Genomic DNA, 27,200 nt, shown 5'->3' on the forward strand with positions numbered 1-27,200 from the left:
GGGAGGTCCAACGTTCAGGTTTAGAAACACATCTTAGAATCACATAACTGGAGAGTTGGAAGGAACTCAAACAACTGTTGAGAAACCCTCTTGCGTAATTATTGAACTAGTGAGAAATCTTTGAGATAGTCTCAGAAGCTCCTGAACTCCTTCTGTACAAATATTCTGCTGTTCGGCATGTGTGTGTAGCTAGTTTAGTTAATTAATATACCGGTGCCAGCAACATAGGGAGATGTTCTTGGGGAAATACTGCACAAATATTTTGGGGTGTGTGTGCAATTGCGTGGCAACGTCCCATCAACCTCATGGAAAACACATGACACGTGATACAATATATAAGGTTAATGGGCAGAAAAGGCCACAACTTTATTGGTTACAGATGTTGAGCAGTATTGGCTTAGGCATTGGATCTAACCGACTATATCCGACTCCAGCCTGTGTGCTGGGAGTCTGGGAAGGGTTAACCAGCAGTAAAGGGAGTCCTGTGATGCACATCAACTAGAAAGTCCCCCTGGGGTAACCGATAGGGGCGTTCCTTAGGCCCTAACCTCCCTAGGCTTCAGTCAGGGCCACACCCCCAGAAAACTTTAACGGAATACCCTTCAAATTGCAGGGCAGGTGATGGCGCAACCTCCCCTCCTCACCTCTCCAGAAATATTCCAACGCCTAACCGCCAAAACGAAGAGTTGTGACGAATTGCTACCTAAAACCAAATGGCTGGTGCTAATTTGCCAAGTGGAAAAAATTCCTACCAGTCCCCTCAACGGCGACCAACCGAGGTCCATAGCAAGGTCAGAAACAGAAAAAACCTTAAAGGGCGGGAGGGTGGGAAAACCGTAGCAGCTGTGGAGTAGGGGAAAAGCAGGAGGGATTCCCGGCTGTGCACTGCTTAAATAGGGCAGGACACCCCCCCAGGCCGACCGAATTTTTCGGCCTGGCAAGTGACACAGCCGGGAATCCCCCTATCGCACAGGGCCTGAGCTCCCAGCCCCTGTGCACATGGCAGGGCCGTGACTGCCTGCAATTCCACCTTCTTGCAAGGACGGAAGTGGATTTTTCTGCACTATGCAGCATGGTCCTCTTCTGTCAGTCATCTCTGGAATTATTTGCTCCATAGACAAACGCGTGTTACACACTTCCTCTTGGCTTGTGAAACATTGTGGTTTAGCTGATGGTGATTTCTTTTATTTACAGTTGCTCTTGATCCATAAGGTCCCCGGGCAGATTACAGCCATTTTAAGCACTTGCTGTTCTGCATCTGGTGGCAGGAGGCTCAGGTGTTGACCGGCAGTTACCACAGTATCAGAGCAGGTACTGGCTTATTTTCTGTCTTAGGACTTATCTGTGTGAGATAACCAGCCTCGTATAGCCAGCATGCTAATGCACAAATGTGTTAAAACCATAGAGTAAGTTAGGTCACTTCCCCTCAGCTTGGAAGATAATCAAGCCTTTTGTTGTACCTCAGTCTGCCTGAGAAGCTCAGTATGTAAAAGAAGTCGGAGCTGGTTGCTCACAAGCCATTCTTGAGTTCCTATACCAATAATTTAGAAACATTCACCACTTTGAAACTTAGCCAGGTTTTACTGCCTATGTCTTTTCTGACTGATGTATGGAAAAGCACATGAACCTGACCTTTGTAAGTAAACCAGTTTTTAACTTACCAAACTTGTGGTCTTTTCGTATGCAGAGGGAAGAAGAAAGTTTTGGAATTCACAGGGATATATTTTAAAGGTCTAACGGCCTGTATTTCCACACTTTACATTGCTGCATATTTTGTGATTTTAAGTGTCTGCTGGAGTTCTCTCATCAAAGAGTGCTTGCCTGAAACTCAGATCTTGGTGCCCAGGAATTCTAGTGGGCCCAGGGTGGAATATATTTGTTAAGAGTCCAGTGAGGAATACTTTACTAGAAATTTCAGCATTTGGACCTTCTTATTGAGTGCTTCTGACCATAGGATCTCACCCTGTAGTTCCTTAAGCTTTTTGAAATCAGCCTTCTTAAAGTGAATAACTGTGAATAATTGTATGAGTGTACAGCTTAGCTACTTGTGTACGCAGATTGAACATTTGTTCAATGTAACATGTGAATATTTGCAATACTTGCTACTTCCTCATATTAGAGTGAATGTTTGTGTCTGCCCTTTAAGGCGAAGAACAACATGCTACACATAAGGACACTGTTTCAGATGTGGGCAGATGTGGATTCCCCACTGACAGGAATTGGAAGGGGAGTGCAAACTATGGATTTGAAGAGCCCCCTCACTCCTCATGAGGGGGCTTCAGAGATAAGTTGCTTGTCTAAAAAACTATTTTTGGGTCTCTTCAGCTGGTACTGTTGTTGTATTCCCAAGTAAAACCATTATCGCTAGCTCATATTTGAACATGTTGTAGAGGGAAGTGAGAAGTAGATGAGGCATGTCGATTTAGGAGAAGGAAAAGAAAAGGTTAAGGAGTAAACCTACACAAATCCAGAGTGGAGTCCCTTGTACACCACCTTCTGCCAATTCCTACAGCCCAGCTGGCACCAAACATATTGCTCTGCTTTCCTTTGGACTCCCATCAGTGAGGCCAAGAGGGGCATTTTGTCGTCTGGGCAGCCCAGGACCTCTAGATACACTCACTGTCCAGGCTTGTGTCCCAGGGACGTCACTATATGGTTTGACTTCACCCCCAGAGGCGCACTCCATTGCCTCTCGAGACGATGGATACCAACAACAGTGGCAGAGATAGATCTTATAAGGAAAGTATTGCAGTAATATTTTAAGGTACAGTATGAGATCTTGCCACACCTGTCAACTGATCAGGGTACAATGTAGGTGGGAGATGGCATTTGGAATGGAGCACAGCTGTAGTCCATGTTGCCTGATGATTTAGACTACTGACAGAGAAGCTTACTCACAAGTATCCCTTTACTTTCTTCCTCAAGTGGGCAGTCTGGCATCAGGCAGCTAATTGACCCTGCACCTTTAGGGCTCCCTGGGATTCAGTTGCGTCTTCCCTTATATCTCTGATTCCTTGAAGCGAGGTGTCTTGAAGGAGGAGCTTGGGCTGCTGCCATGTCTCCTGAGGGACCTGGATCCTCTGGTTTTTTATCTGTGTGCCTCAGCACAGGGTGCTCTGCCGTGGTATTTGCCTCAGGGAGCTATAGGCCACCCTCTGAAGAGTCCTGCATCAGAGATATGACGAAGAGACTGCAAAATGGAACCCAGCCCTATATATTTATTTCATAACATTTATCCACCACTTGGTTGTTGTTGTTTTTTTAAAAAAAGCTCAATGTGGTTAGGTGTCATGGACTGGCTGTGATGGGAGGCAGCAGCTGGGAAATCCCCAGAGGGAGAAGGCTCTGAATCAGGGGACTGGTGGTGGGATGAGTGGCCAGTGGGAGAAGAGGGAGCTGACTGGGAGGAGGAGGAGGTGTTGGAAGCTGAAGAGGAAACAGGGTTTCGTGAGCAGGAACAGTTCAGACAGGAGAGGAAGGGGGTCAGGAGACAGAGATGGTCAGCAATAAAAATGCCACCAGTGCCGGGGAAGTTAACTCTTTATTCAAAGAAAGCAAAATAGTTCAGGTCTAGTGATCACAGCATCTCCCATCCAGTTCCTCCCCCCCCTTTTTAAATCCAGTTCCTCCCCCCCCCCGTAGGCTTGCTATAGCCTACCTGCGGCCCTCAGTTAAAATCTCAGCCTCTTGATCAGAGTGGAGGGAAGCAGCTGCTTCTGACTCCTCCTTTTTGACCACCCATTGCTTAAATCTTTGTTTTTAAAAGTGCCCTCCACTTAGAACAGGCACCCCCAAACTCGGCCCTCCAGATGTTTTGGGACTACAACTCCCATCATCCCTAGCTAACAGGACCAGTAGTCAGGGGTGATGGGAATTGTAGTCCCAAAACAGCTGGAGGGCCGAGTTTGGCCATACCTGACTTAGAACCACACGATGACGCAATAAAATACAGAAGGAATGCAGTGGCTTGACACAAAAAATACAGATTTCAATGTTAGTAGGTAATTTTTTTTCTGATCGGAATCAAAGAACTTCAAAATTAAATTCCTAGCCTGAACTAAAGCACTACAATTAACACAAAATCATATTTACTACAAGCTTTAAGCAGAACATAGTGTGCAACACTTAAGTTTTGTGACATAGGCCAATCCAACTGGAAGTCTACTGAACCAAAATGCCGATGGTTAATAGGGGTGTTTAAAAAACGGTCTGCATTGCACACACATGGAGGATAAGCAACCCATGAACTTGGCGTCTTATGAACGTGGCAGAGCACAGACTTGGTGGGGCATGGGCGATGTTGTGAACCCAATAACAGGTGTAAAATCCAGGTCATCTTCAGTCGTTCCAGGAGGTAGCCGGAACGTGAATCTCTGCAGGAGGCTTGTAAAAAAGAGGAAGAGCTCCATTTTGGCAAGAGTCTGACCTAAACATGCTCTCCGACCTGTAAGGAAGCGCAGGCAGGATTGAAACTGTGTTTATGGCTTTCTTAATAACATTTTATTGGTTTATCTATAATGGAATGCATCAAACTGCTTACCGTTTAAAATTTCATAATAATAACATACTGAAATGCAACAAGAATGAATACTCATCTTGAATAAATGCATGCTCTCCAAGTGTCCCAATTCTCCAGTGACAGTCCCACAATTATGAAAGCCATCCTGGCTTCTGATTTATTTTTATTTTATGTTAAGTTTATGTTATGTTTTATTTTATGTTAAGATGCTTAGGATGGCCTGTTCATTCAGCTCACATTGGATATGTATAAACAGACACAAAATAAGTTACCGGCAGAGAAAGGCAGGAATGCATCTCTCTTTCTGAACTTTCCTTCAGAGTCAAGAAAGTGCTCAGGGTAAAATTGGTATGGTTTTTCCCACTGAGATTCATCGTGCAGCACGGAGGTCAGTAGTGGCACGATGTGAGTCCCCTGCAAAGGAAAAGCAAGAGTTATTTAAAAAGTGGATATGGCCCATCAAGCAAATTGTTATGATATAGTCCTCAATGTTTTGTTTTTTAAAGCAAGAAATGATCCGGAATATATTCCAGAGATTATATACTATTAGCTCCTTAAACGGTCATCATTGGGCTGAGAGAATTGTTGACTGAGCCCCTTGCCCAACTTTTCTGGGACGACTCAATAAAGACCTGTATGGAGAAAGGAAGGCAGAAGCAAGTAGGCCCAGACTAGGGAACTGGGGCCCCCAGGAGGGGGAAAGGCCCCCAAATTTAAAGGGAGGTCAGTGGGGCCTGCTCCTAGGGTTAGCCTAAAGTGTAATGTCCTAATTAATGAAGAAATTGATTGCAGTCAGCTGAGCAAAGAATGCAGTTTAATCAAAGTGATTACCTTTGGAATGAAGTAGCCTTTGAGGGTAACATCCACAGTGGTTGCACGGGGTATATTTGTTGGGATAATGTCAGCAAATCTCTGGATCTCATGGATCACTGCATCTACATATGGCATTTTTGTTCGGTGCTCAATCCTTGGTTGAGAAGATCCAACAACCTTCGCAATTTCTTCTTGGACCTTATCTGGAGGCAGCAGAGGGTTTTTGTTGTTGTTGTTAAAATAAACTCATTGGTGGTTTTCTTGTCCCCCCAAATGCTAAACTCAAAAGCATATGTTTGCCATCACCTCATATCTTCGGATTTCCTGGAGTAACTGACAGCTAATTATGCTATGGGACTTTCTGATCCATGAGCACAATCTCACAGCATAATGCAAAGTTGTGGAAGATGCTATTCAGCTGAGAATTTTAGTGGAAACTCACAATTTGCTGACAGTTATGCAGGAAGTGAAAGTCAGAAACATGTGTGCTCGGTTACACCCAACATTTTTTGGGGGGGGGGCTGACATGGGTGATGTCACACAGTGAAACTAGGCCCAGAAGGCCCACCCGATTGTGGAATATTGAGGGGGGCCGTCCACCTCATTGAAAATTGTGGGGCTCACCCCCCAGCTCCCCGGCCCCCCATGTATAACTGGAATCAAGATATGCTAGCTACGCAGAGTAATGGGAGCCAACCCAATGAAAAGTACTCACTCTGAATTTCAGGATATTTCATCATTATTAACAGTCCCCAGCGCAGTGTGGTAGAAGTGGTCTCCGTGCCAGCAGCAAATAAGTTACCCACAACGCCTTTTAGGTTTTCATTGTGGAAATATCCATTCGGCTTGTCCTTCTCCTGGTGTGTAAAAAGAAAGAACTGGCTATAACAAGGTGAAGGAGCAAATTGTGTGTGCAGATATCCAAGGAGCTAGCCAAGGGCTGGGAGGGCACTCACTGGAAATCAGCCCTGCAAGCAGTCAGGTCACAGACTCCGGATACTAGCCAAAGCTTTATAGAGCAAAAATAAAATAAAATGTGCAGAGTGTATTTGACACCAGCTCACATGGAAATGTATTTTTTAAATGTGAAAATTTCAAATTTTGATAATATCCAAATTTATTCTTGGCTTGCTTAAAAGACTCCATTACCTCCTTCTGTCTCAGAAGAAATGAATCAATGAAGCTCCTTTGGTCGTTTTCATCCAGATCTCTGAGGTGTTTTATGAAGGTGGCATTTACGAAGGCATGTAGCTCATCTCTGTTGTGAAGAAGAGTCTTAGGAGCTCCCAAAAGCGAGCCAAGAGCAGGAAATATGTTATACAGCTGTAAGGATAAAATACAGCAAAGAGAAAAGCCTTACAGGTAATTCTCAGGTGGTACTCCAAGCATGTTTGCTCATCTTCCACAGAGCAATAAATGTTTTTGGGTTGGAGCAACGTTGAGTAAATACCCCTTAGAGGCGAAGGCTGCAAATAGAGCTGGCTGGAGGGCCATTTTCTTACATGCTGTTGTAGTTATCAAGCCCCCTTGCACTTGTGGATTAGCAGTTTGCTCAGATGTGGCCAAGCCCCTAGACAGAGCTCAACACGGTATAGTTAGACCACTAGTGGCAGGGGCATCAAAATACAGAAAGTCAATTATGGTTTAAGTCATCCAGCTATTATATTTGAAGCAGAATATCCAATTGTATGAATGAAAATAATACAGCTAAATCGGTGGAAGACTGCTTTTTAAAAATGTTCTGAAAACGACTCATATTTCTCAAAATGTGTTTTGCAGTGTATTCTGAACAATATGGAATTGCACACACATAGAGTTTTCTGTGAATACAACCAAATATTTCTTTTCCATTTGAAAAAGCTTAGATTACCATGACAGAGAGGCTTCCAAAAAGTCGGATATTTTCATTGACCAACTTCAGAAGTTTTCTATATGTGGAATCTTCGTATTCAAATCGCTTGTTTAGTAGGATGGACACTATGATATTGGCAACAGCGGCATTCATAATTGTGGTGGTTTCAAACGGTTGTCCTATACATAAATATTAAACCATGTTCAGATAAAATACCAAGTATAATTGCTCTTCACTGCCTTCAGTTCCCAGTGTCAGCCCACCTATGTATACCGTACATTTATCTTAGAAACTGATCCTATGTTCTGGTGGACTTGGAGATATCTGAGTTAAGAAATGCTAAAAAGATTCACGGGCGCTATTGCGGTATATACCCAACCAGAGGTCTATATACCTAACCAGTAGCAGCAGTGGGCGCCACCAGGCCTGTAAGGTGAAAAGGCTCCCCTTTTTATCGAGCCAAATTGCTTTAATTATTCAACCCCAGTGTCTTCAAGAAGAAGCAAGCAGATTAAACAGATATTTCTATTTCATTTCTGGTCCCCCTGGTAGAAGCGTCTTGTGCACAGCAGTTATTGCCACAACAGATTTATATTCCAGCCTCTGATAAAACATCCCCTGGGGGGCCACTTCTAGATGTTAAAAGATCTTCTAGATGTTAAATGATCTTCTAGATACATACTTGGCAGGGCTCCTTTATCTAGACATTTCCTGTAATAGTGACTGATACACATTTGTAATCTGCCAACCCTTTGCCAATTTCTGTTCTATAACTGTACACTCAACTCCCAGGCAGGCCTTGCACACAGCAAGCACAATAAAGGCCAGTGCGGTGCCTGCCTGCCCAGCCTCCCGCTTGTCTGTCCATTCCCAACATCCTGGGCTGGTGGACTGGCTGAACCCCCTCAGCTCCTGGCAACCAGCACCCCCTGGCCAGCCCCAGAGGGACCGTTCACCTGGGGAGCTTGTAGCCAGGGTTGCTGCAACAAACAGCTGTGCAAGCCTCTGGGAGGCAGAGATGGGAGAGGGCATCCGTGGAGGGAGGGAAGGAAAGAGGGACAGAGGCCAGACTTGCCCATGGCACCCTGACCATCATTCAAGGCACCGGAGGGTGCCATGGCACACGGGTTGAAAAAAACTGCCCTGAACACTGCAGATGGGTTACTTCTTCACAGGGAATCATGGTTAGCCTACTATAGTTCTGAGAATTAGCAATATGTATAGAAGACAATGTTCTTGGCATCTAATGTAGTGCTGTTTTGCCCTGGTGGACCAGAAGGAAACACTAACCCACCTTGGTAAGATTCAAATCTCTTAATCAGGACACTGCATTCTTCCACAATTCTGTCCTCTATGGACCTCTTTCCCATGCCATAGTCCCGTAATGTGCTTAGTGCAAACCGCCTCATCACTTTCCAGTTTTCACCATGTGAAAAAAGAACACCTGAAGAGAAGAGATCCAGTTTCAAGTTACCATGGGCATGATAATATGTTTTGGCTCATCTCACCCTTCTTATGTGCAACTGAGGATGCCTCTCAGCTGGTCCCTCATCGGGTCTCTGATAAGACACACACTCTCCAGAACTCCAACAATATCCCTATGGGTTGTACCCACAGAACACGATCGCACAAGGGGTTCTCCAGTTTACGGCCCTTCAGATGTAATGGTACATTATTTTGTGACCAGATTCTCCTATTTAGATTCTCCTGCTAGCTACTCTTTTGCTGGCAGTGACAAAGACATTTGACATTATCCATCAAATGGCTGCAGCTACACTGGTCGATTGAAAAATTGGCAGGCTGTCCTCAAAGCTATAGTTTAAACTAATAATCAGTTCTATGAACTAACCAAATTTCACAAACAGCACAAGCTATTATGCAGAAGGAAAGGCCTCACCAAAGCCCCTTGCAAACTCCTCAAAAATCAGGACGATGGGTCTCTCTGCAAATGCGTCCGCCTGATTCACCAGGGCCTCCTTGACTGTCTCGTACCCTGTCAGCACCACCATTTTCTGGAATCCCATTTGGATGTGGAAGATGGGGCCATATTCTTTTGACAACTGGAGTTCAACGACCAAAAGAGAGAAACATCAAGGGTAACTAAACGTACATAATCTCTCCCAGATCTGAAATAAAAACTGATTTCATTTACATGGGTTCATGGTATATTTGTGATTCAATTATCAACTTTAAATGTCTATGCATGTATAGATGGTATATTACACCAGTAAAATTAGCTAAAATGTATAAAGTGAGTAATAAATGCTGGAAATGTAAAGAGAAAGAGGGAACGTTTTATCATATGTGGTGGGAATGTAAGAAGGTGAAAGGCTTCTGGGAAATGATATATAATGAGATGAAAAAAATGTTGTAATATACATTTATAAAGAAACCAGAAGCATTTTTGCTTGGAAATGTAGAAAAAGAGATTATTAGACAAGATAAAAAACTGTTCTAATATGGAACAGCAGCAGCAATTATGTTATTGGCACAGAAATGGAAGCAGGAAGAATTACCGAGAATGGAAGAATGGCAGACAAAATTAATGGACTATGCAGAATTAGATAAGATGACAGGAAGTGTACGAAAACCAGCGGGACCAGGAATTCCTGCACGATTGGACTAAGTTTGAGAAATATTTGAAAGACAATTGCAAACAACAAATCACGCTAATAGGCCCACAAGAAGTTTTGTAAGGTTAAATTTAGGAAATATTATGGAAATAATTTTGGATGGTAATAATTAATTGTTGTGATAAAAAATAATAGTGAAGTTCGAAATACAGTAAGAAATTTGAAAATTTGAAAATCCTGAGAAGCGGTTGAGAGAAGTAAAAAATATGTATAAGAGATGAATAAGAATGGATGTTTAAAAGAATGTATGTAAAAATTATTAAAAATAAAATAAAAATAAAAGTATCTTACTCAACCAACTGAGCTATCAGTTCTGGCTGCTCATAATTAGGTTCCTCTGTTTCACCCATGGCGTGCTAGGGCTTTCCAATATCGCCTTTAGCTAAAATTACCTTGGAGACTTAATCTAGATTTAATCTAATGCAAATTTTTACACCTGCCCAAAGAATCCTGGCAACTGTGGGTGTTGCGAAGAGACGAACATTCTCAATAAGAACATAATTTCAGAAATGGGCACACTTAAAATCCCACATTCAGCAATATAAATGCTTTGTTTTGTTTCACGTAAAATGATTGTAAAAACTTGAATGGATTCCAAGACTTTTTTTCAGACGTGCTGGCTTCACATTGAAAAGTTCGAAAATTTTGCAGCTAATTTTTGCAGATAAGGCTGGTTGTGGAATTCCTATTCCCCTCCTCCAGTGACCCAGTCCCTCCACAGCAAAGATCAGCTATCAGCCTAAACCATAACAGCAATCACACACAAAAAGGAAGAAAAAAGGAATAAGTGATACTTGACAGAGTTTTGTCATTTTTGCATATATGCATATATGAGACGGAACACTGACATTACCTGGCCTAAAAACAACCACAGAATCTTTGCTTTGCTGCAGAAAGAACAGAAAATGTTACCTTTAACATTGTTCTGTAAGGTCTCTTCAGATCCATCATGTGGAGATTTCCAACAAGTGGTAAAGGTGTAGGACCTGGTGGGAGATTTTGGGAGCTCCTATTCCAGAAACTTCCCCGTTTCAAAATGCATATAATCGTAAGGATGAGCAGTAACAATGTTGGAATCTGTTCAGTCCAATCCATTTCTTTTCAGTGAGCAGATTTCTGAAGTGATTACTGTGAAAGTTACAACATAGTTTGATCAAGGACAATGTCTGCTGGCTGAAATGAGCAGCAAATTTATCATACTAGCAAATCATTTCATTCAATGGCATGCCTTCCACTTTCCCCCAGACTTTACTGCAATCTACGCTTGATGATTTAGCTTTCCCTTTAAATGTATGGTAAAGGACCCCTGGACGGTTAAGTCCAGTCAAAGGTGACAATGGGGTTGCGGCGCTCATCTCGCTTTCAGGCCGAGGGAGCCAGAGTTTGTCCACAGACATCTTTCTGGGTCATGTGGCCAGCATGACTAAACTGCTACTGACACACGGAGGATCGTGACAAGTGCCAGAGCGCACGGAAATGCCATTTATCTTCCCTCCACAGCAGTACGTATTTATCTATTTGCACTGGACATCTTTTGAGCTGCTAGGTTGGCAGGAGCTGGGACAGAGCAAAGGGAGCTCACCTGGTCGTAGGGAATCGAACCGCCAACCTTCCAATCAGGAATCCCAAGAGGCTCAGTGGTTTAGACCACAGCACCACCCGCACCCCTTTATACTCACTTGAGTTGGGGTGTTTTCTTCTTGAAATGAACACATCGTTCAGCAGCTTCAACCTCTTTTGAATTCTCGGGAGGTCCAACGTTCAGGTTTAGAATAACATTTTAGAATCACAGAACTGGAGATTTGGAAGGAACTCAAACAGCTGTTAAGAAACCCTCTTGCGTAATTATTGAACTAGTGAGAAATCTTTGAGATAGTCTCAGAAGCTCCTGAACGCCTTCTGTACAAATATTCTGCTATTCGGCATGTGTGTGTAGCTAGTTTAGTTAATTAATATACCGCTGCCAGCAACATAGGGAGATGTTCTTGGGAAAATTCAAGAGCCTGCGAAATGCACCCCAACCCTATTTATTTATTTCGTAACATTTATCCACCAGTGGGTTGTAAAAAAAAGCTGAAAGAGGTTAGGTGTCATGGACTGGCTGTGATGGGAGGCAGCAGCTGGGAAATCCCCAGAGGGAGAAGGCTCTGAGTCAGGGGACTGGTGGTGGGACGAGTGGCCAGTGGGAGAAGAGGGAGCTGACTGGGAGGAGGAGGAGGTGTTGGAAGCTGAAGAGGTAACAGGGTTTCGTGAGCAGGAAGAAACGGGGGCAGAGAACAGTTCAGACAGGAGAGGAAGGGGGTCAGGAGACAGAGATGACGCAGCCTGCCTCATCCGGGGAGTCTCCCCCTCCTGCTGAGACCAGCTCCCTTCTCCCTGGTCACCCACAACATGGAGAGCAATGAAGACGGCAAAGTCATGAGATGCAAGGGGATGGAGATGTAGGCCGCTGGGGAGGGGCTTTAGAGGGCAGTGGGAAGGTGGAGACCTTCAGTCCTCATAAGCTGGCAGGAGCTGAAGTCAGGAGTAGGTCAGCAATAAAAACACCACCAGTGCCGGGGAAGTTAACTCTTTATTCAAAGAAAGCAAAATAGTGCAGGTCTAGTGATCACAGCATCTCCCATCCAGTTCCCCCCTCCATTTTTAAAATAGGATTTCTCCACAGAGTAAGTTTTTATTTAATGTTCTTAATCAGATTCCTGATGCAAATTGTAAAGACAAGTGAAATTTATCACTGCTCTTTTCACATGGAAAGACTTAATCTAGTTTGTTACCTGCAGACTTGCTATACCTGAGGCCCTCAGTTAAAATCTCAGCCTCTTGATCAGAGTGGAGGGAAGCAGCTGCTTTGTACTACTCCTTTTTGACCAGCCATCGCTTAAATCTTTGTTTTTAAAAGTGCCCTCCACTTAGAACAGGCACCCCCAAACTCGGCCCTCCAGATGTTTTGGGACTACAACTCCCATCATCCCTAGCTAACAGGACCAGTGGTCAGGGATGATGGGAATTGTAGTCCCAAAACAGCTGGAGGGCCGAGTTTGGGGATACCTGACTTAGAACCACATGATGACGCAATAAAATACACAAGGAATGAAGTGGCTTGACACAAAAAATACAGATTTCAATGTTAGTAGGTAACACTGCTGCTGTTGCTGCTGCTGCTGCTGCTGTGAGTGTCTGGGAAGACTGCTCCCTCCTCCGGCCAACTCCATCGGGCCTAGGAGGCAGGCCTACACTCACCAACACAGCTTAAAAGGCGCCGAGAAGGGCAGCCTCGGCTCTTGCTCTGTAAATTACTTTTGTTTGTATAATGTATTTTACATTGTAATGTAGCCAAAGCAAATTCCGAGTATATTGAAAAATGTACTTGGCCAATAAATTATTATTCTATTATTATTATTATTATTATTCTAATTATTTCCCGATCAGAATGAAAGAACTTTCAATATTAAATTCCTAGGCTGAACTAAAGCACTACAATTAACACAAATCTTGATGATTTTTTTGGAAGGTTTCCTGGAATATCTGTTTGAGCTGCATCATAGTTTTTGGAAATCCACCATATTGCAATTAAACCCAAACTGCATAACAATAGAAAGCCATAGCAGGGGCGGGGGGGGGGGAGAGCCTCTAATATGTGATTATTTTCCTACTTCTATGTGATTTGGTTAATCCCCCCTGGAAAGGCTGTCGGATGTTTGGTGTAACTGGTTCGGGGAAATTACGGAGCAGACGCTTAGATTTGATGTTATCGGAACTATGCAAGATGGCGGCTGCCAACAACAAAAAAAGATTTTTGGAACTGATTCGGTAGGAACACCGGCGTGTGATGAGATACTGTGAATTTATGGAGGAATCATATTGACATAAAATCCACACAGAAATACACCATCTACTTCAACTCGCCTGTGGGAACAATTCAGAGGCTGTGAAAGAATAAGGCTAACAACAGGAAGAACTAAAGGAACTATTGGAATGCATATAAAATGCAGTAAAACTGAGATGAGATCAGCCCTCCAAACCTTGAAGCATGGGAGGTCCCAAAAAAACAAGTAAATTATAATTCGGCAGAATATTTGGTTTATTTGATATGTATATGTATAATTTGGAATATTTAATATGGTTTTGATTGGATTGTTAATTTGGAAATTTTAATTATATATAGATGTGTGTGTGTGTGTGTGTGTGAGTGTGTGTGTCATTTTTACTATAAACAGTAAGTACAACATAGTGTGCAACACTTAAGTTTTGTGACACATCATAAGCCAATCTGATGGGAAGTCTACTGAACCAAAACGTCCATGGTTAATAAGGGTGTTTAAAAAACGGTCTGCATTGCACACAGGGAGGATAAGCAACCCATGAAGTTTGTGTCTTATGAACGTGGCAGAGCACAGACTTGGTGGGGGACTGGTGGTGTTGTGAACCCAATAGCAGGCGTAAAATCCAGGTCATCTACAGATGTTCCAGGAGGTAGCTGGAAAGTGAATCTCTGCAGGAGGCTTGTAAAAAAGAGGAAGAGCTCCATTTTGGCAAGAGTCTGACCTATACATTCTCTCCGACCTGTAAGGAAGCACAGGCAGGATTGAAACTGGCTTTTTCCTTTTGCAAATCTACCAAAAGAATAACATCAAATTGGGGCTAAGGGGAGGATCTCAGGACAGGGGAGGGTGTGTGTGCTGAGTCCCATTGTTGTAGGGGTGGCACTGCCCTTCTTCTGAAAGGGGGGGGGACCACAAATGGGATGTCGAGGAGGGTGAGTTGGGTGGGTGTGAAAAATGTCCCGATTTTCACCTGAGGAATGTTGGCAAGATGAACCCCCAGCAGGGAGCATTCTACAGGGCTGAAAATCAAGGTGAGCGGATGTTTTTCAGCCCATGGTCTGAGAGTTTTCTGCACCTCATCCTCCAAACAACCTGTATCCATTCTGCCTCACAGCAAGCAGGTGCCATTATCACAGATCAATGGCACATTCTGGCCAGGCCAAAGCAACAAGGGGAGCACAGAGCAGGTCCACTGAAAGCCAAGGCCTGGGGGAAGTTCTGAGGGTGGTTCGAGGGCCTTGAAGTGTCCCATTTGGCCACTGGCCCAGAAGTTAACCTACTGAAAACGAATAATGTTGCGTATCTTATTGCAGTTCTAAATGACAGATAGAAGCACTCCAGAGTTTGGGACTGGGTCCTCTGTCCAAGTTTTACTTTTTGTTAAGATGTTTAGGATGGCCTGTTCATTAAGCTCACATTGGATATGTATAAATAGACACAAAATAAGTTACCTGCAGAGAAAGGCAGGAATGCATCTCTCTTTCTGAACTTTCCTTCAGAGTCAAGAAAGTGCTCAGGATAAAATTGGTATGGTTTTTCCCACTGAGATTCATCGTGCAGCACGGAGGTCAGTAGTGGCACAATGTGAGTCCCCTGCAAAGGAAAAGCAAGAGTTATTTTAAAAGTGGATATGGCCCCTCAAGCAAAATCATTATGATATAGTCCTTGTTTTTTAATGCAAGAAATGATCCAGAATATAATCCAGAGATTATATGACATTAGCTCCTTAAACAGTCATCATTGGGCTGAGAGAATTGTTGACTGAGCCCCTTGCCCAACTTTTCTGGGACGACTCAATAAAGACCTGTATGCAGAAAGGAAGGCAGAAGCAAGTAGGCCCAGACTAGGGAACTGGGGCCCCCAGGTGGGGGAAAGGCCCCCAAATTTAAAGGGAGGTCAGTGGGGCCTGCTCCTAGGGTTAGCCTAAAGCAGTGGTGGCGAACCTTTTAGAGACTGAGTGCCCGAACTGCGACCCAAAACCCACTTATTTATCGCAAAGTGCCAAAACAGCAATTTAACCTGAATATTGAGGTTTTAGTTTAGAAAAAATGACTCATACATTAACACCTTTTGTCTTAGAAGAAAAATGCAGTAACAGAGCTTTCAATGATACAAACAACTTTTTATTGAAAGGTAAAAGTTTGCATTTGGCATGCTTTTGAATAATTAATGTGATTTGTGCTGTTGTATGCATGCTGATAATTTGTCTAACCTTGGCTCATACTTTGTAAGTTTGAGAGCAACACGTGCAGCACTCAGGTCAACTGTTAGTCTGTTTCTGGTGTCAGAATTGATATAATTCAAAGCTGAAAACAGCTGCTCACTAGCATAAGATGATCCAAACAAAGTAAGGAAAGCAATGCCAAGTGCTTTCATTGTCTTAAAATTATTTGCCAGAGAATTCCACACTTTAAGGATCTCATTTTCAGGAAGTTTACTCAGAAGTTAGAACCACTGTGTTCGATGGTTCTTTCAATATGTTTGCATGCATAATTTGCTTCCATTGCTGAAGCACACAAAGTGGGAGGAACTGGACAGCCTGGCCAGAGAAGGGAAGCAACTTGGGCAGAATGTGGAGCGCGCGCAGCCGCCTTCCAGCAGGCAGAGGAAAACGGGGCGCATTAGGGCCATGTGGGGAAGCACCCCAAGTGGGGTCCCTCTGCCTGGCTGTCTGGGTCTCACATACACACCCTGCCCATGCGCACAAAGAATGGCTGGCTGGATGGCAGGCAGGCAGGCAGGCAGGCAATGAGGGTTGGGATAGCGGCGGTTGCGGCCCACCCCCTCATTTGATGAAAGGAACCTCTGAAGTCCTGTGCTTCAAGCGTCCTCTCACCTTCCCTCACGTTACACGCTGCGCCTAACCTCAACTTGCCCTCCTCGTCTGGCTGCTGACAGGGCAGGAAGCCAGAGCCGCTTCTTTTCGGGACGACACCACCCCCCCCCACACACACACTTTCAGTGTGTCCGGGAGTGCTCGCTCCTCCCACAGTCTCCTCCAGCTCCCTTGCAATTCTGAGTGGCTATTTAGCTGCTGCTACTACTACTACTATTATGGAGCGACGTTGCGCGTGCCCACAGAGAGGGCTCTGAGTGCCGCCTCCGGCACGCGTGCCATAGGTTCGCCACCACTGGCCTAAAGTGTAATGTCCTAATTAATGAAGAAATTGATTGCAGTCAGCTGAGCAAAGAATGCAGTATAATCCAAGTGATTACCTTTGGAATGAAGTAGCCTTTGAGGGTAACATCCACAGTGGTTGCATGGGGTAGATTTGTTGGGACAATGTCAGCAAATCTCTGGATCTCATGGATCACAGCATCTACATATGGCATGTTCGTTCGGTGCTCAATCCTTGGTTGAGAAGATCCAACAACCTTCACAATTTCTTCTTGGACCTTATCTGGAGGCAGCGGAGGGTTATTTATTTATTTATTTCATTGAAATAAACTCAATGGTGGTTTTCTTGTCCCCACAAATGCTAAACTCAAAAGCATATGTTTGCCATCTTCAGATTTCCTGGGATAACTGACAGCTAATTATGCAATGGGACTGCCTGATCTATGAGCACAATCTCACAACATAATGCAAAGTTGTGGAAGATGCTATTCAGCTGAGAATTTTAGTGGAAACTCACAATTTGCTGATAGTTATGCAGGAAGCGAAAGTCAGGAACATTGCGGTGGGGTGGGGGGTGGGGGCTGACATGCGTGATGTCACACAGTGAAACTAGGCCCAAAAAGGCCCACCCAGTTGTGGAATATTGAGGGGGGCCGCACACCACAGTGAAAATTGTGGGGCTCACCCTCCCAGCTCCCCAGCGAGTTATGTATAACTGGAATCAAGATATGATCGGGTAATGTGAGCCAAGCCACTGAAAAGCACTCACTCTGAATTTCAGGATATTTCATCATTAGTATCAGTCCCCAGCACAGTGTGGTAGATGTGGTCTCCATGCCGGCTGTAAATAAGTTACTCACAACGGCTTTTAGGTTTTCATTGTGGAAATATCCATTCGGCTTGTCCTTCTCCTGGGGTGTAAAAAGAAAGAACTGGCTATAAGAAGGTGAATGAGCAAATATCCAAGGAGCTAGCTAAGGGCTGGGAGGGCACTCACTGGAATGGAAAGAGTTAAAAAATAATACACACCAAGCACACCAAAATATTTTTTATCCATGAAAGCACATCACAGGCAGAAGAAAGGAGCGTGCTACAAAAGAAATACTGGGGGGTGGGGGCGCGGATGGGACATGACGTCTTGGACTAGTCATCGAATCATGTAATCATAGAGTTGGAAGGGAACCTGAAGATCATCTATTCCAAGCTTCTGCAATGTAGGACTGCAGCTGTCCCTTACAGGGATCAAATCTGCAACCTTGGCATACACAGCAATGCATTCCAACCAGCTGAGCTACTGTATCTCAAAGGTTGTTTTATCCTTTTTCTTTTGAGAGGAGCGGGCGTCCCACTGGAGAACAGCCCTGCAAGCACTCAGGTCACAGACTCTGGATTTAGCCAAAGCTATATAGAGCAAAAATAAAATAAAATGTGAACATTTCAACTTTTGAAAATACCCAAATTTATTCTTGGCTTGCTTAAAAGACACCATTACCTCTTGCTGTCTCAGAAGAAATGAATCAATGAAGCTCCTTTGGTCGTTTTCATCCAGATCTCTGAGGTGTTTTATGAAGGTGGCATTTATGAAGGCATGTACCTCAGCTCTGTTGTGAAGAAGAGTCTGACGAGCTCCCAAAAGCGAACCAAGAGCGGGAAACATGTTATACAGCTGTAAGGATAAAATACGAGAAAGAGAAAAGCCCGTTGCTTACAGGTAATTCTCAGGTGGTACTCCAAATATGTTTGCTCATCTTCCACAGAGGAATAAACAATGACAGAGAACAATAATGTATTCGGGTTGGAGCAACATTGAGTAAATATCCCATAGAGGCGAAGGCAGCAATATTGTTCGCTGGAGGGCCATTTTCTTATGTGCTGTTGTAGTTATCAAGACCCCTTGTACTAGTGGATTAGCAGTTTGCTCAGATGTGGGTAAGCCCCTAGACAGAGGTCAACTAGTAGTGGCCGGGGTGGCAGAATGCCCCCCTGACACTATCCCCCCACAGATCCAGGCCCCCTCCTTGCCTCCACCATTGTTGCAGCCGGGCCTGCCACTGCCACTGCCACTGCACCCATGGTGTTAGCCACAGCGCTGCCACAATACAGCAGCAAAGGTTGTGATATGAGTGGTGAGGGTAAGGGCACTGTAGCAGCAGCCAATGTGGCATGAGCAAAACTGAGACGTGGCTGCCAGAAGTGCAACAGCAGGGACAGGGATGCGGTTGGATCGTCCACCTGAGGAAAATTGCTTCACCTCGCCTCATGTCAGCATCAGTCTTGGCGGTGGGGTATGTTTAGCCCTACCCCAATCTTGCTTCTATTATCCCTGGCCATTAGCCATTCTGGCTGAGGGTCAAATGTTCCCCACACCTGATTTGAATTTCAAAAAAGCTTGCACAACAAAGACACCTGAGTAAGAAAAATAAGGGGGTGAGGTCCTCTAGTGGGTCAGGAAGTGGGGCATAGGAATACACAGACATTCTCCCAATAGACGGATGCAGAAAGTAGAGTCCCCAAAGAATAGTTAGGCCGCCCTGTCCATTTCTTTAAAAAAACTATTAAAAAATGAAATTACTGAAGAAAATATTTCAACTATATATAATTTCATAACATCATGCATCAACACACAAAAAGTCAATTATGGTTTAAGTTATCTAACTATTACTGTATATTTTAAGCAGAATATCCAATTGTATGAATGAAAATAATAAATGGGGTGAACATTGCCTTGAAATTCTACATTTGCTTTTTTAAAATAAATCTGTTTTGGGCCCTTCTTTATTTCTTTTCCATTTGACAAGCTTAGATTACCATGACAGAGGGGCTTCCAAAGAGCCGGACATTTTCATTGACCAACTTCAGAAGTTTTCTAAATGTGGGATCTTCGTATTCAAATCGCTTGTTTAGTAGGATGGACACTATGATATTGGCAACAGCGGCATTCATAATTGTGGTGGTTTCAAACGGTTGTCCTATACATAAATATTAAACCATGTTCAGATAAAATACCAAGTATAATTGCTCTTCACCTTCTTCAGTTCCCAGTGTCAGCCTACCTATGTATACCGTACATTTATCTTAGAAACTGATCCTACGTTCTGGTGCACTTGGAGATATCTGGCTTAAGAAATGCTAAAAAGATTCACGGGCGCTATTGTGGTATATACCTAACCAGAGATCTTCTACCGCTTTTTGTCCATGACTCCCTTGTCCAGCTACATTCTTTTTCTGTGGTTCCCCTCTTGGGCAAACACACTCCAAGCCTCAGGAGCCAGTTATGTCACCCCTGGTCTACAGCCTCTCACCCTTTTTGAAACACCCTCCCTTATGAAGTGTTCCCTCAGCCTCCTCTCCTCTCCCCTCTCCTTTGGAGTCCTCTGGGCAGCCACCACAGCCACCCCTGGTCTCTGAGCCACCCCTTGACCCAAAGAGAGCAGCCTCCTCATGCTGCCCCACAAGGGCCTAGGAAGAGGATGCCCCAGCCTTAGCGGCCTGATGGAGACTGGACGAAGGTGAACGTGAAACCAGCAGCTTACTTGCCTGGGGAGGCAGCAGTGGCAGCAGTGGGCGCCACCAGGCCTGTAAGGTGAAAAGGCTCCCCTTCGGCACTGTACACTCAGCTCCCACTGCACACTCAGCTGTAGTGCTGTTTTGCCCTGGAGGACCAGAAGGAAACACTAACCCACCTTGGTAAGATTCAAATCTCTTAATCAGGACACTGCATTCTTCCACAATTCTGTCCTCTATGGACCTCTTTCCCATGCCATAGTCCCGTAATGTGCTTAGTGCAAACCGCCTCATCACTTTCCAGTTTTCACCACGTGAAAGAAGAACACCTGAAGAGAAGAGATCCAGTTTCAAGTTACCATGGGCACGATAATATGTTTTGGCTTACCTCACCCTTCTTATGTGGAACTGAGGATGCCTCTCAGCTGGTCCCTCATTCGGTCTCTGATGAGACACACACTCTCCAGAACTCCAGCAATATCCCTATGGGTTGTACCCACAGAACACAATTGCACATGGGGTTCTCCAGTTTACGGCCCTTCAGATGTAATGGTACATTATCTTACGACCAGATTCTCCTATTTCCTCAACGCTACTCTTTTGCTGGCAGTGACAAAGACATTTGACATTATCCATCAAATGGCTGCAGCTACACTGGTCGATTGAAAAATTGGCAGGCTGTCCTCAAAGCAATAATTTAAACTAATAATCAGTTCTATGAACCTTTTGCTACAGATTCTATATTGCTATGATAACTAAATTTCACAAACAGCACAAGCTATTATGCAGAAGGAAAGGCCTCACCAAAGCCCTTTGCAAACTCCTCAAACATTGGGATGATGGGTCTCCCTGCAAATGCGTCCGCCTGATTCACCAGGGCCTCCTTGACTGTCTCGTACCCTGTCAGCACCACCATTTTCTGGAATCCCATTTGGATGTGGAAGATGGGGCCATATTCTTTTGACAACTGGAGTTCAATGACCAAAAGAGAGAAACATCAAGGGTAACTAAACGTACATCATCTCTTTCTGATCTGAAATAAAAACTGATTTCATTTACATTGGTTCCTGGTATATTTGTGACTGAATTATCAACTTTAAATGTCTAAGCATGTATAGATGGTATATTACACCAGTAGAATTAGCTAAAATGTATAAAGTGAGTAATAAATGCTGGAAATGTAAAGAGAAAGAGGGAACGTTTTATCATATGCAGTGCCGGCGCTGCCTAGGGCAGGGAAAGGTGGGGGGGGGGGCGCCGCGCTTGTGGCCCCCGCCGCTGCGCCCGTCAACTTCTTCGCCCCTCCACTTCTTCTCAAGATGGCCGGCGGCCTGCCCTCCAAGGCTGAGGCAGGCGCTACTGCTCTGCTCATGCGCCGTGCCTCCTTTCTGCCAGCGCAGGCGCAGCAGCAGTTTCCCTCCTTGGCGCCTATCCAGGAGGTGCTTGGCTGCTGCTGGTGGAGCTGCTGCGGGCTGGTCGGAGGATTTGACGATGCGACGAGGAGGCAAGAAGGCAGCTGAGGGCTGGGCCAGGGGCGGCGGCAGTCTCTGGCTAGCTTTGCTCTTAGCCACCGGGGGAGCGACTCCCTCGAGGCGGGGCCTCGTGCCAGGCTGAAGCGTGTGAAGAGTGAGGGAGATATTAACGACCAGCAGGGCGCGAAGTAAGGGGAGACGCACGCGGGGTTGTTGTTAGCCAGCCAGCGGGGAAAGCGAACAGCAGGGGCACGCGCGATAAACCGCACAGGCGCTTCGCAGAAATTACTCGGCCCGAAGTCGCCCTCCTCCTGCACGTGCTTGCGGGGCATCCCGAGCGTCGCCCCTGCACAAGCTGGCAGCGCCGAGCTCTGCTGCGGGAGAAATGAAGGGGCTGAGAGAGGCTGCTCCTTCTCCAAGCCAACCGCCAGGACCTCGCGCACGCTTCCTCGCCCGCCCTTCGCCGCTTCCTTCTTGAGGCAAACAGTTCCAGTTCCTCCCTCTGCCCTTTCCTCAGTGCCGCCGCCCCGCACTCCGAGCAGCTTCCTCAGGGCACTCCCCTCCCGCTGCCTCAGGGCAAGGCAAGAAAGGCGGGCAAACAACACCTAAAAGTTTCTTCTTTTTTTTTTAACAAGAATTTATTGGTTTTCCACATCAAAACAAATACAAATACAATAGAAAAAACAACAACAACAAATACAACAAGAAAAACAGAAATAAAAAGGAATACATACCTACACCGGAACACCAACACTCCATACATTTAATTAAGATCTTATTTTGAATCTAATTAGGGGGACTTCCCCCGTTCTCTCCTCTGCTTCCAATTCTAATTTACTTTTGTAACTTTCTATCTATTTCAACAATTCATTCACCTAAATTTATAATCTTCATCTCTAAAATTTAAGTCATTTAACATCAAAATATCAAAATACAACTTCTTAATACAAATCTTAACTTCTTGTATCCTTATCTATCTCTTATTCCACTAAAACTGCTGCTGGTATTTCTCATTCAAACCTTATATAATATTAAACTATCCTTCTTTAAAAACAGTCCAAGTATCTCTTCTCTATTCCAAATCAAATTTTTTAATACTCTGACTTCGGGGTACCGACACCTAAAAGTTTCTTTCCCTCCTGAGCAGCGAACGCGCCACTTACGAGAGCGCAGCCACTATCAGGCACCAGCCCTGTCTGTCCCGGCGGTGCCAGCGGCTGCTGTGAAAGTCAGGCAGATGTTTGCCTCTGGCTTGGTGGCCGCGCACCCAGAGCCGCCGCCGTGCAGTTTTCCTTCTCCTCCCTCCCACCCTCCCCCTTTCCACTTTCGTGCTGCCAGTCCTGCTTCCACCTTTCTTCCGGGCCAGAAGGATTGTTTCTCCGGCTAGCTCTCTCCTAACGACAAGGTAGCATTGTCCTCCTCCAGCTCCGTTTGGAAGAAGAGGCGAGGCTTGTACCCCCCCAAACAGACGGCCCTCGTCTCCTCTTCCTGCCGCCTTCAGGCTGCCTCTCCCCCCTCCCCATCTTGCAAACCCAGCGCTCTCTCCCTGCTCCCTTTTGCGGATCCCCAGCCCCGCCGCCTTCCTGCTTGCATCCGGGGTTGCCGGCGTTGCAGATGCGCTCAGGGGCAGAAGAAGCCTCGGTTTCCTGCCAGATCCGGCGAGGAGGGCGCAGCTCGGCCCTGCGGTTGGCAAGAAGAGCCGCGTATAAGTTGGAAAGTCATGCCGCCCGTCGCAGTGGCTAATCTTTGATCACCCTAACGCTCTGACAAAGGCGTGCTGGCATTTAAAGGAACCCTGGCCCTCCCTCGCAAGTTTCAAGCCGTCTGTTCAGCGACAGCACAGAGAGGTGTTAACCCCGGATAGGATTCATAAGTAAATTGTTAAGCTGCCAACGGCGATTTCCGTCTTCTTTGGTACGTATGTGCCTTTTCGTGTTGCGGAAATAAGAGACATGCGGGGGGCATGAGAGGTCGGTCCATAAGGGAATGCTTCGTTAGCTGAAAAGTACGGTCAGGCGGCCCGTTGCTGAGTTCTCCGCTTCTGAATGACTGGCAGACTATGTGCCCCTCCGCCCCCCCTTCCTTGCTCCGGCTCCGCTGCGTTGAGGGATTCTGCTGCCCTTCTTCCTCAGCTGTCCAGCCCGCCCAAATAGCAGCGGCGGCGGCGGCAACTGTAACAGGAGCTCGTCTCGCGCTCCACTGCGGTGTCGCGTGCGCGCGCGCACACATATACACACGCACGCGCGCGCGGCTCGATCGACAACGGCTGCCCTAAAAGGGGGGACGAGGAGCTGTGCTCACCCCCACCCTCACGCAGGAATAGCGTTAGGGAGGGAGTGGAAAGGGAGGAGCTGGGAGGTGTCGGCGCGGCTCACCTCGAGTGCAGGAAAGCTACCCGCTCCGCCTCCTCGTCCCTGAAAGCCCTTTTGCCTTTGTAATTGTTACCGCCATTCATTGTGGTTTACCTTATTTGCCTTAAGCCTTGTGCGCCGGTGAGGCGCAGAAGCCCCTTGTGCGAGCAGGCAGGACCCTGCCCATGTCTCCCCTGCCCTCCGTCCCGCCCAACTCTCTCCTGATTTCTCCTTTTTTCACTTTCCCCTCTTCGCCTCTCTTCACCTCTCCTCCTCTTTATGGTTTCCCCTCTTCGCCTCTCCTCTTTATGGTTTACCTGTTTTCCCCATCCCCTTTTCCCCCCCTTTCCCCCCTCGGCCACATCTTTTTCCAGCCTTCCTTTTTCTCTTCCCCACTTTCCCCACTTACCAAATTCTATTTTCCTCTCTCTTTTCCACATCCATCCATCCATCCATCCTTCCTTCCTTCCTTCCTTCCTTCCTTCCTTCCTTCCCTCCCTCCCTTTCTTTTTCTTTCTTTCTTTCTTTTTCTCCTTCCTTCCTTTCTTCCTCTCCCTCGTTCCTATTATTTCTCTCCCTCTCCTTCATTTTCTTCCCTCCTTCCTTTCTTCTCTCCCTCTTTCTTTTTCTTTCCTTCTTTATTCCCTTCCTTCTTTCCTACTCTTCTTTCTTTCCCCTCTTTCCTTCCTCTCTCCCTCTCCCTCTCCCTCTTTCCTTCCTTCCTCCCCTCCCCTCCCTCCCTCTTTCCTCAGAAAAATAGGGTGCTGCTTTATACTGAAAACAGACCATCTATCTCAGTGCTCCCTGCACTGACTGGCAGCAATGGCTTTCCAGAGTTTCAGGCTGAGATCTCTGTCCTGCCACCCCTACCTGGGCCCTGGAACTGGAACTGTTAACAAAATTTCTAAAGGAAAAGGCACGTAAAATAAGATTTTGATTTGCTTGAAATTGAAACATTAAAGAGACTTAAATTTCAGCATCACATTTAACATTTTTCAAAGTGATTTCTGTGCTAAAACTGTGTTCTGTTTGAGAAAATAAATCAGAAATTGTTTTATGACTTGTTTTCACAATTTTTTAAAAAATAAATTAGCAATTTCAAATTCTGTGCTTTTTATTCTTCCTATAATACATCTGTGTTGGAAATGTAATTGGCCGGGTGGGGGGGGGGCGCCAGAAGGTGATATTGCCTAGGGCGCAAAAAACCCTAGCACCGGCCCTGATCATATGTGGTGGGAATGTAAGAAGGTGAAAGGCTTCTGGGAAATGATATATAATGAGATGAAAAAAATGTTGAAATATACATTTATAAAGAAACCAGAAGCATTTTTGCTTGGAAATGTAGGGAAAGAGATTAATAGACAACATAAAAAAACTGTTCTTATATGCAACAACAGAAGCAAGAATGTTATTGGAACAGAAATGGAAGCCAGAAGAATTACCGACAATGGAAGAATGGCAGACAAAATTAATGGACTATGCAGAATTAGATAAGATGACAGGAAGAGTACGAAAACCGGCGGGACAAGGAGTTCCTGAAGGATTGGATTAAGTTTGAGAAATATTTGAAAGACAATTGCAAACAACAAATCATGCAAATAGTTTTGTAAGGTTAAATTTAGGAAATAGGGAAATAATTTTGGATGGTAATAATTGTTGTGATAAAAAATAATAGTGAAGTTGGAAATACAATAAGGAATTTGAAAATTTCAAAATCCTGAGAAACGGTTGAGGGAAGTCAAAAATATGTATAAGAGATGAATAAGAATGGTTGTTTAAAAGAATGTATGTAAAATTTAATAAAAATTATTAAAAATAAAATAAAAATAAAAGTATCTTACTCAACCAACTGAGCTATCAGTTCTGGCTGCTCATAATTAGGTTCCTCTGTTTCACCCATGGCGTGCTAGGGCTTTCCAATATCGCCTTTAGCTAAAATTACCTTGGAGACTTAATCTAGATTTGTTGTTGTTCAGTCGTTCAGTCGTGTCCGACTCTTCGTGACCCCATGGACCAGAGCACGCCAGGCACCCCTATCCTCCACTGCCTCCCGCAGTTTGGCCAAACTCATGCCAGTCGCTTTGAGAACACTGTGCAACCATCTCATCCTCTGTCGTCCCCTTCTCCTTGTGCCCTCACATTGAAAAGCTTCCCTGAGTTATTCAAGCCCCTTCGCCACGACAAGGCAGTGATCCATGAAGGAGAATCTAGATTTAATCTAATGCAAATTTTTACACCTGCCCAAAGAATCCTGGCAACTGTGGGTGTTGCGAAGAGATGAACATTCTCAATAATTTCAGACATGGGCACACTTATAAGCACACATTCAGCAATATAAATGCTTTGTTTTGTTTCACGTAAAATGATTGTGAAAACTTGAATGGATTCCAAGACTGTTTTCAGACGTGCTGGCTTCACATTGAAAAGTTCTATAATTTTGCAGCTAATTTTTGCAGATAAGGCTGGTTGTGGGATTTCTATTCCCCTCCTCCAGTGACCCTGTCCCTCCACAGCGCAGATCAGCTATCAGCCTAAACCATAACAGCAATCAAACACAAAAAGGAAGAAAAAAGGAATTAGCGATACTTGACAAGAGTTTTATCATTTTTGCATATATGAGATGGAACACTGACATCTACCTGGCCTAAAAACATCCACAGAATCTTTGCTTTGCTGCAGAAAGAACAGAAAACGTTACCTTTAACATTGTTCTGTAAGGTCTCTTCAGATCCATCATGTGGAGATTTCCAACAAGTGGTAAAGGTGTAGGACCTGGTGGGAGATTTTTGGAGCTCCTATTCCAGAAACATCTCCATTTCAAAATGAATATAACCGTAAGGATGAACAGCAACAATGTTGGAATCTGTTCAGTCCAATCCATTTCTTTTCAGCGAGCAACTTTCTGAAGTGATTACTGTGAAAGTCACAACATAGATTGATCAGGGACAATGTCTGCCGGCTGAAATGAGCAGCAAATTTATCATACTAGGAACTGTCTCTAGCCAATCATTTCATTCAATGGAATGCCTTCCACTTGATGATTTAGCTTTCCCTTTGTATTTACTTGGGTGGAGGTGTTTTATTTCTGAAATGAAAACATCTTTCAGCAGGTTT

The 27,200-nt window shown here is 44.9% G+C and overlaps 2 protein-coding genes across 2 annotated transcripts; both read right to left on the reverse strand.

Moving 5' to 3' along the window:
• Positions 1 to 4,241: 4,241 nt before the first annotated feature.
• LOC117043218 (cytochrome P450 2K6-like) lies at positions 4,242 to 10,927 on the reverse strand. Its single transcript, XM_033142681.1, has 9 exons — positions 10,730 to 10,927; positions 9,082 to 9,244; positions 8,479 to 8,628; positions 7,203 to 7,363; positions 6,482 to 6,655; positions 6,048 to 6,189; positions 5,351 to 5,535; positions 4,792 to 4,933; positions 4,242 to 4,444 (listed from the first exon to the last, which is right to left on the reverse strand). Exons 1-9 carry the CDS (start codon positions 10,910 to 10,912, stop codon positions 4,257 to 4,259), a joined length of 1,488 nt encoding a protein of 495 aa, XP_032998572.1. The 5' UTR covers positions 10,913 to 10,927; the 3' UTR covers positions 4,242 to 4,256.
• Positions 10,928 to 14,177: 3,250 nt separating this feature from the next.
• LOC117043220 (cytochrome P450 2K6-like) lies at positions 14,178 to 26,967 on the reverse strand. Its single transcript, XM_033142682.1, has 9 exons — positions 26,785 to 26,967; positions 21,068 to 21,230; positions 20,443 to 20,592; positions 19,568 to 19,728; positions 18,252 to 18,425; positions 17,529 to 17,670; positions 16,858 to 17,042; positions 15,093 to 15,234; positions 14,178 to 14,380 (listed from the first exon to the last, which is right to left on the reverse strand). Exons 1-9 carry the CDS (start codon positions 26,965 to 26,967, stop codon positions 14,193 to 14,195), a joined length of 1,488 nt encoding a protein of 495 aa, XP_032998573.1. The 3' UTR covers positions 14,178 to 14,192.
• Positions 26,968 to 27,200: the final 233 nt, after the last annotated feature.

Source organism: Lacerta agilis, chromosome 3 (assembly GCF_009819535.1).
Source record: "Lacerta agilis isolate rLacAgi1 chromosome 3, rLacAgi1.pri, whole genome shotgun sequence".
Classification (NCBI taxonomy): Eukaryota; Metazoa; Chordata; class Lepidosauria; order Squamata; family Lacertidae; genus Lacerta; species Lacerta agilis.

Bases quoted from the DNA above. Each gene is read 5' to 3' on its own strand.
- LOC117043218 (XM_033142681.1), bottom strand. From the start codon at position 10,912: ATGGATTGGACTGAACAGATTCCAACATTGTTACTGCTCATCCTTACG. The intron at 7,364-8,478 runs GTGGGTTAGTGT...ATTTATGTATAG, and splicing joins GAGATTTGAATCTTACCAAG to GACAACCGTTTGAAACCACC. The intron at 5,536-6,047 runs GTGAGTACTTTT...TGCTGCCTCCAG, and splicing joins GAAATATCCTGAAATTCAGA to ATAAGGTCCAAGAAGAAATT.
- LOC117043220 (XM_033142682.1), bottom strand. From the start codon at position 26,967: ATGGATTGGACTGAACAGATTCCAACATTGTTGCTGTTCATCCTTACG. The intron at 20,593-21,067 runs GTGAGGCCTTTC...TCTTCTCTTCAG, and splicing joins GGAGTTTGCAAAGGGCTTTG to GTGTTCTTCTTTCACGTGGT. The intron at 14,381-15,092 runs GTAACTTATTTT...GCTTCCTTACAG, and splicing joins ATTCCTGCCTTTCTCTGCAG to GTCGGAGAGAATGTATAGGT.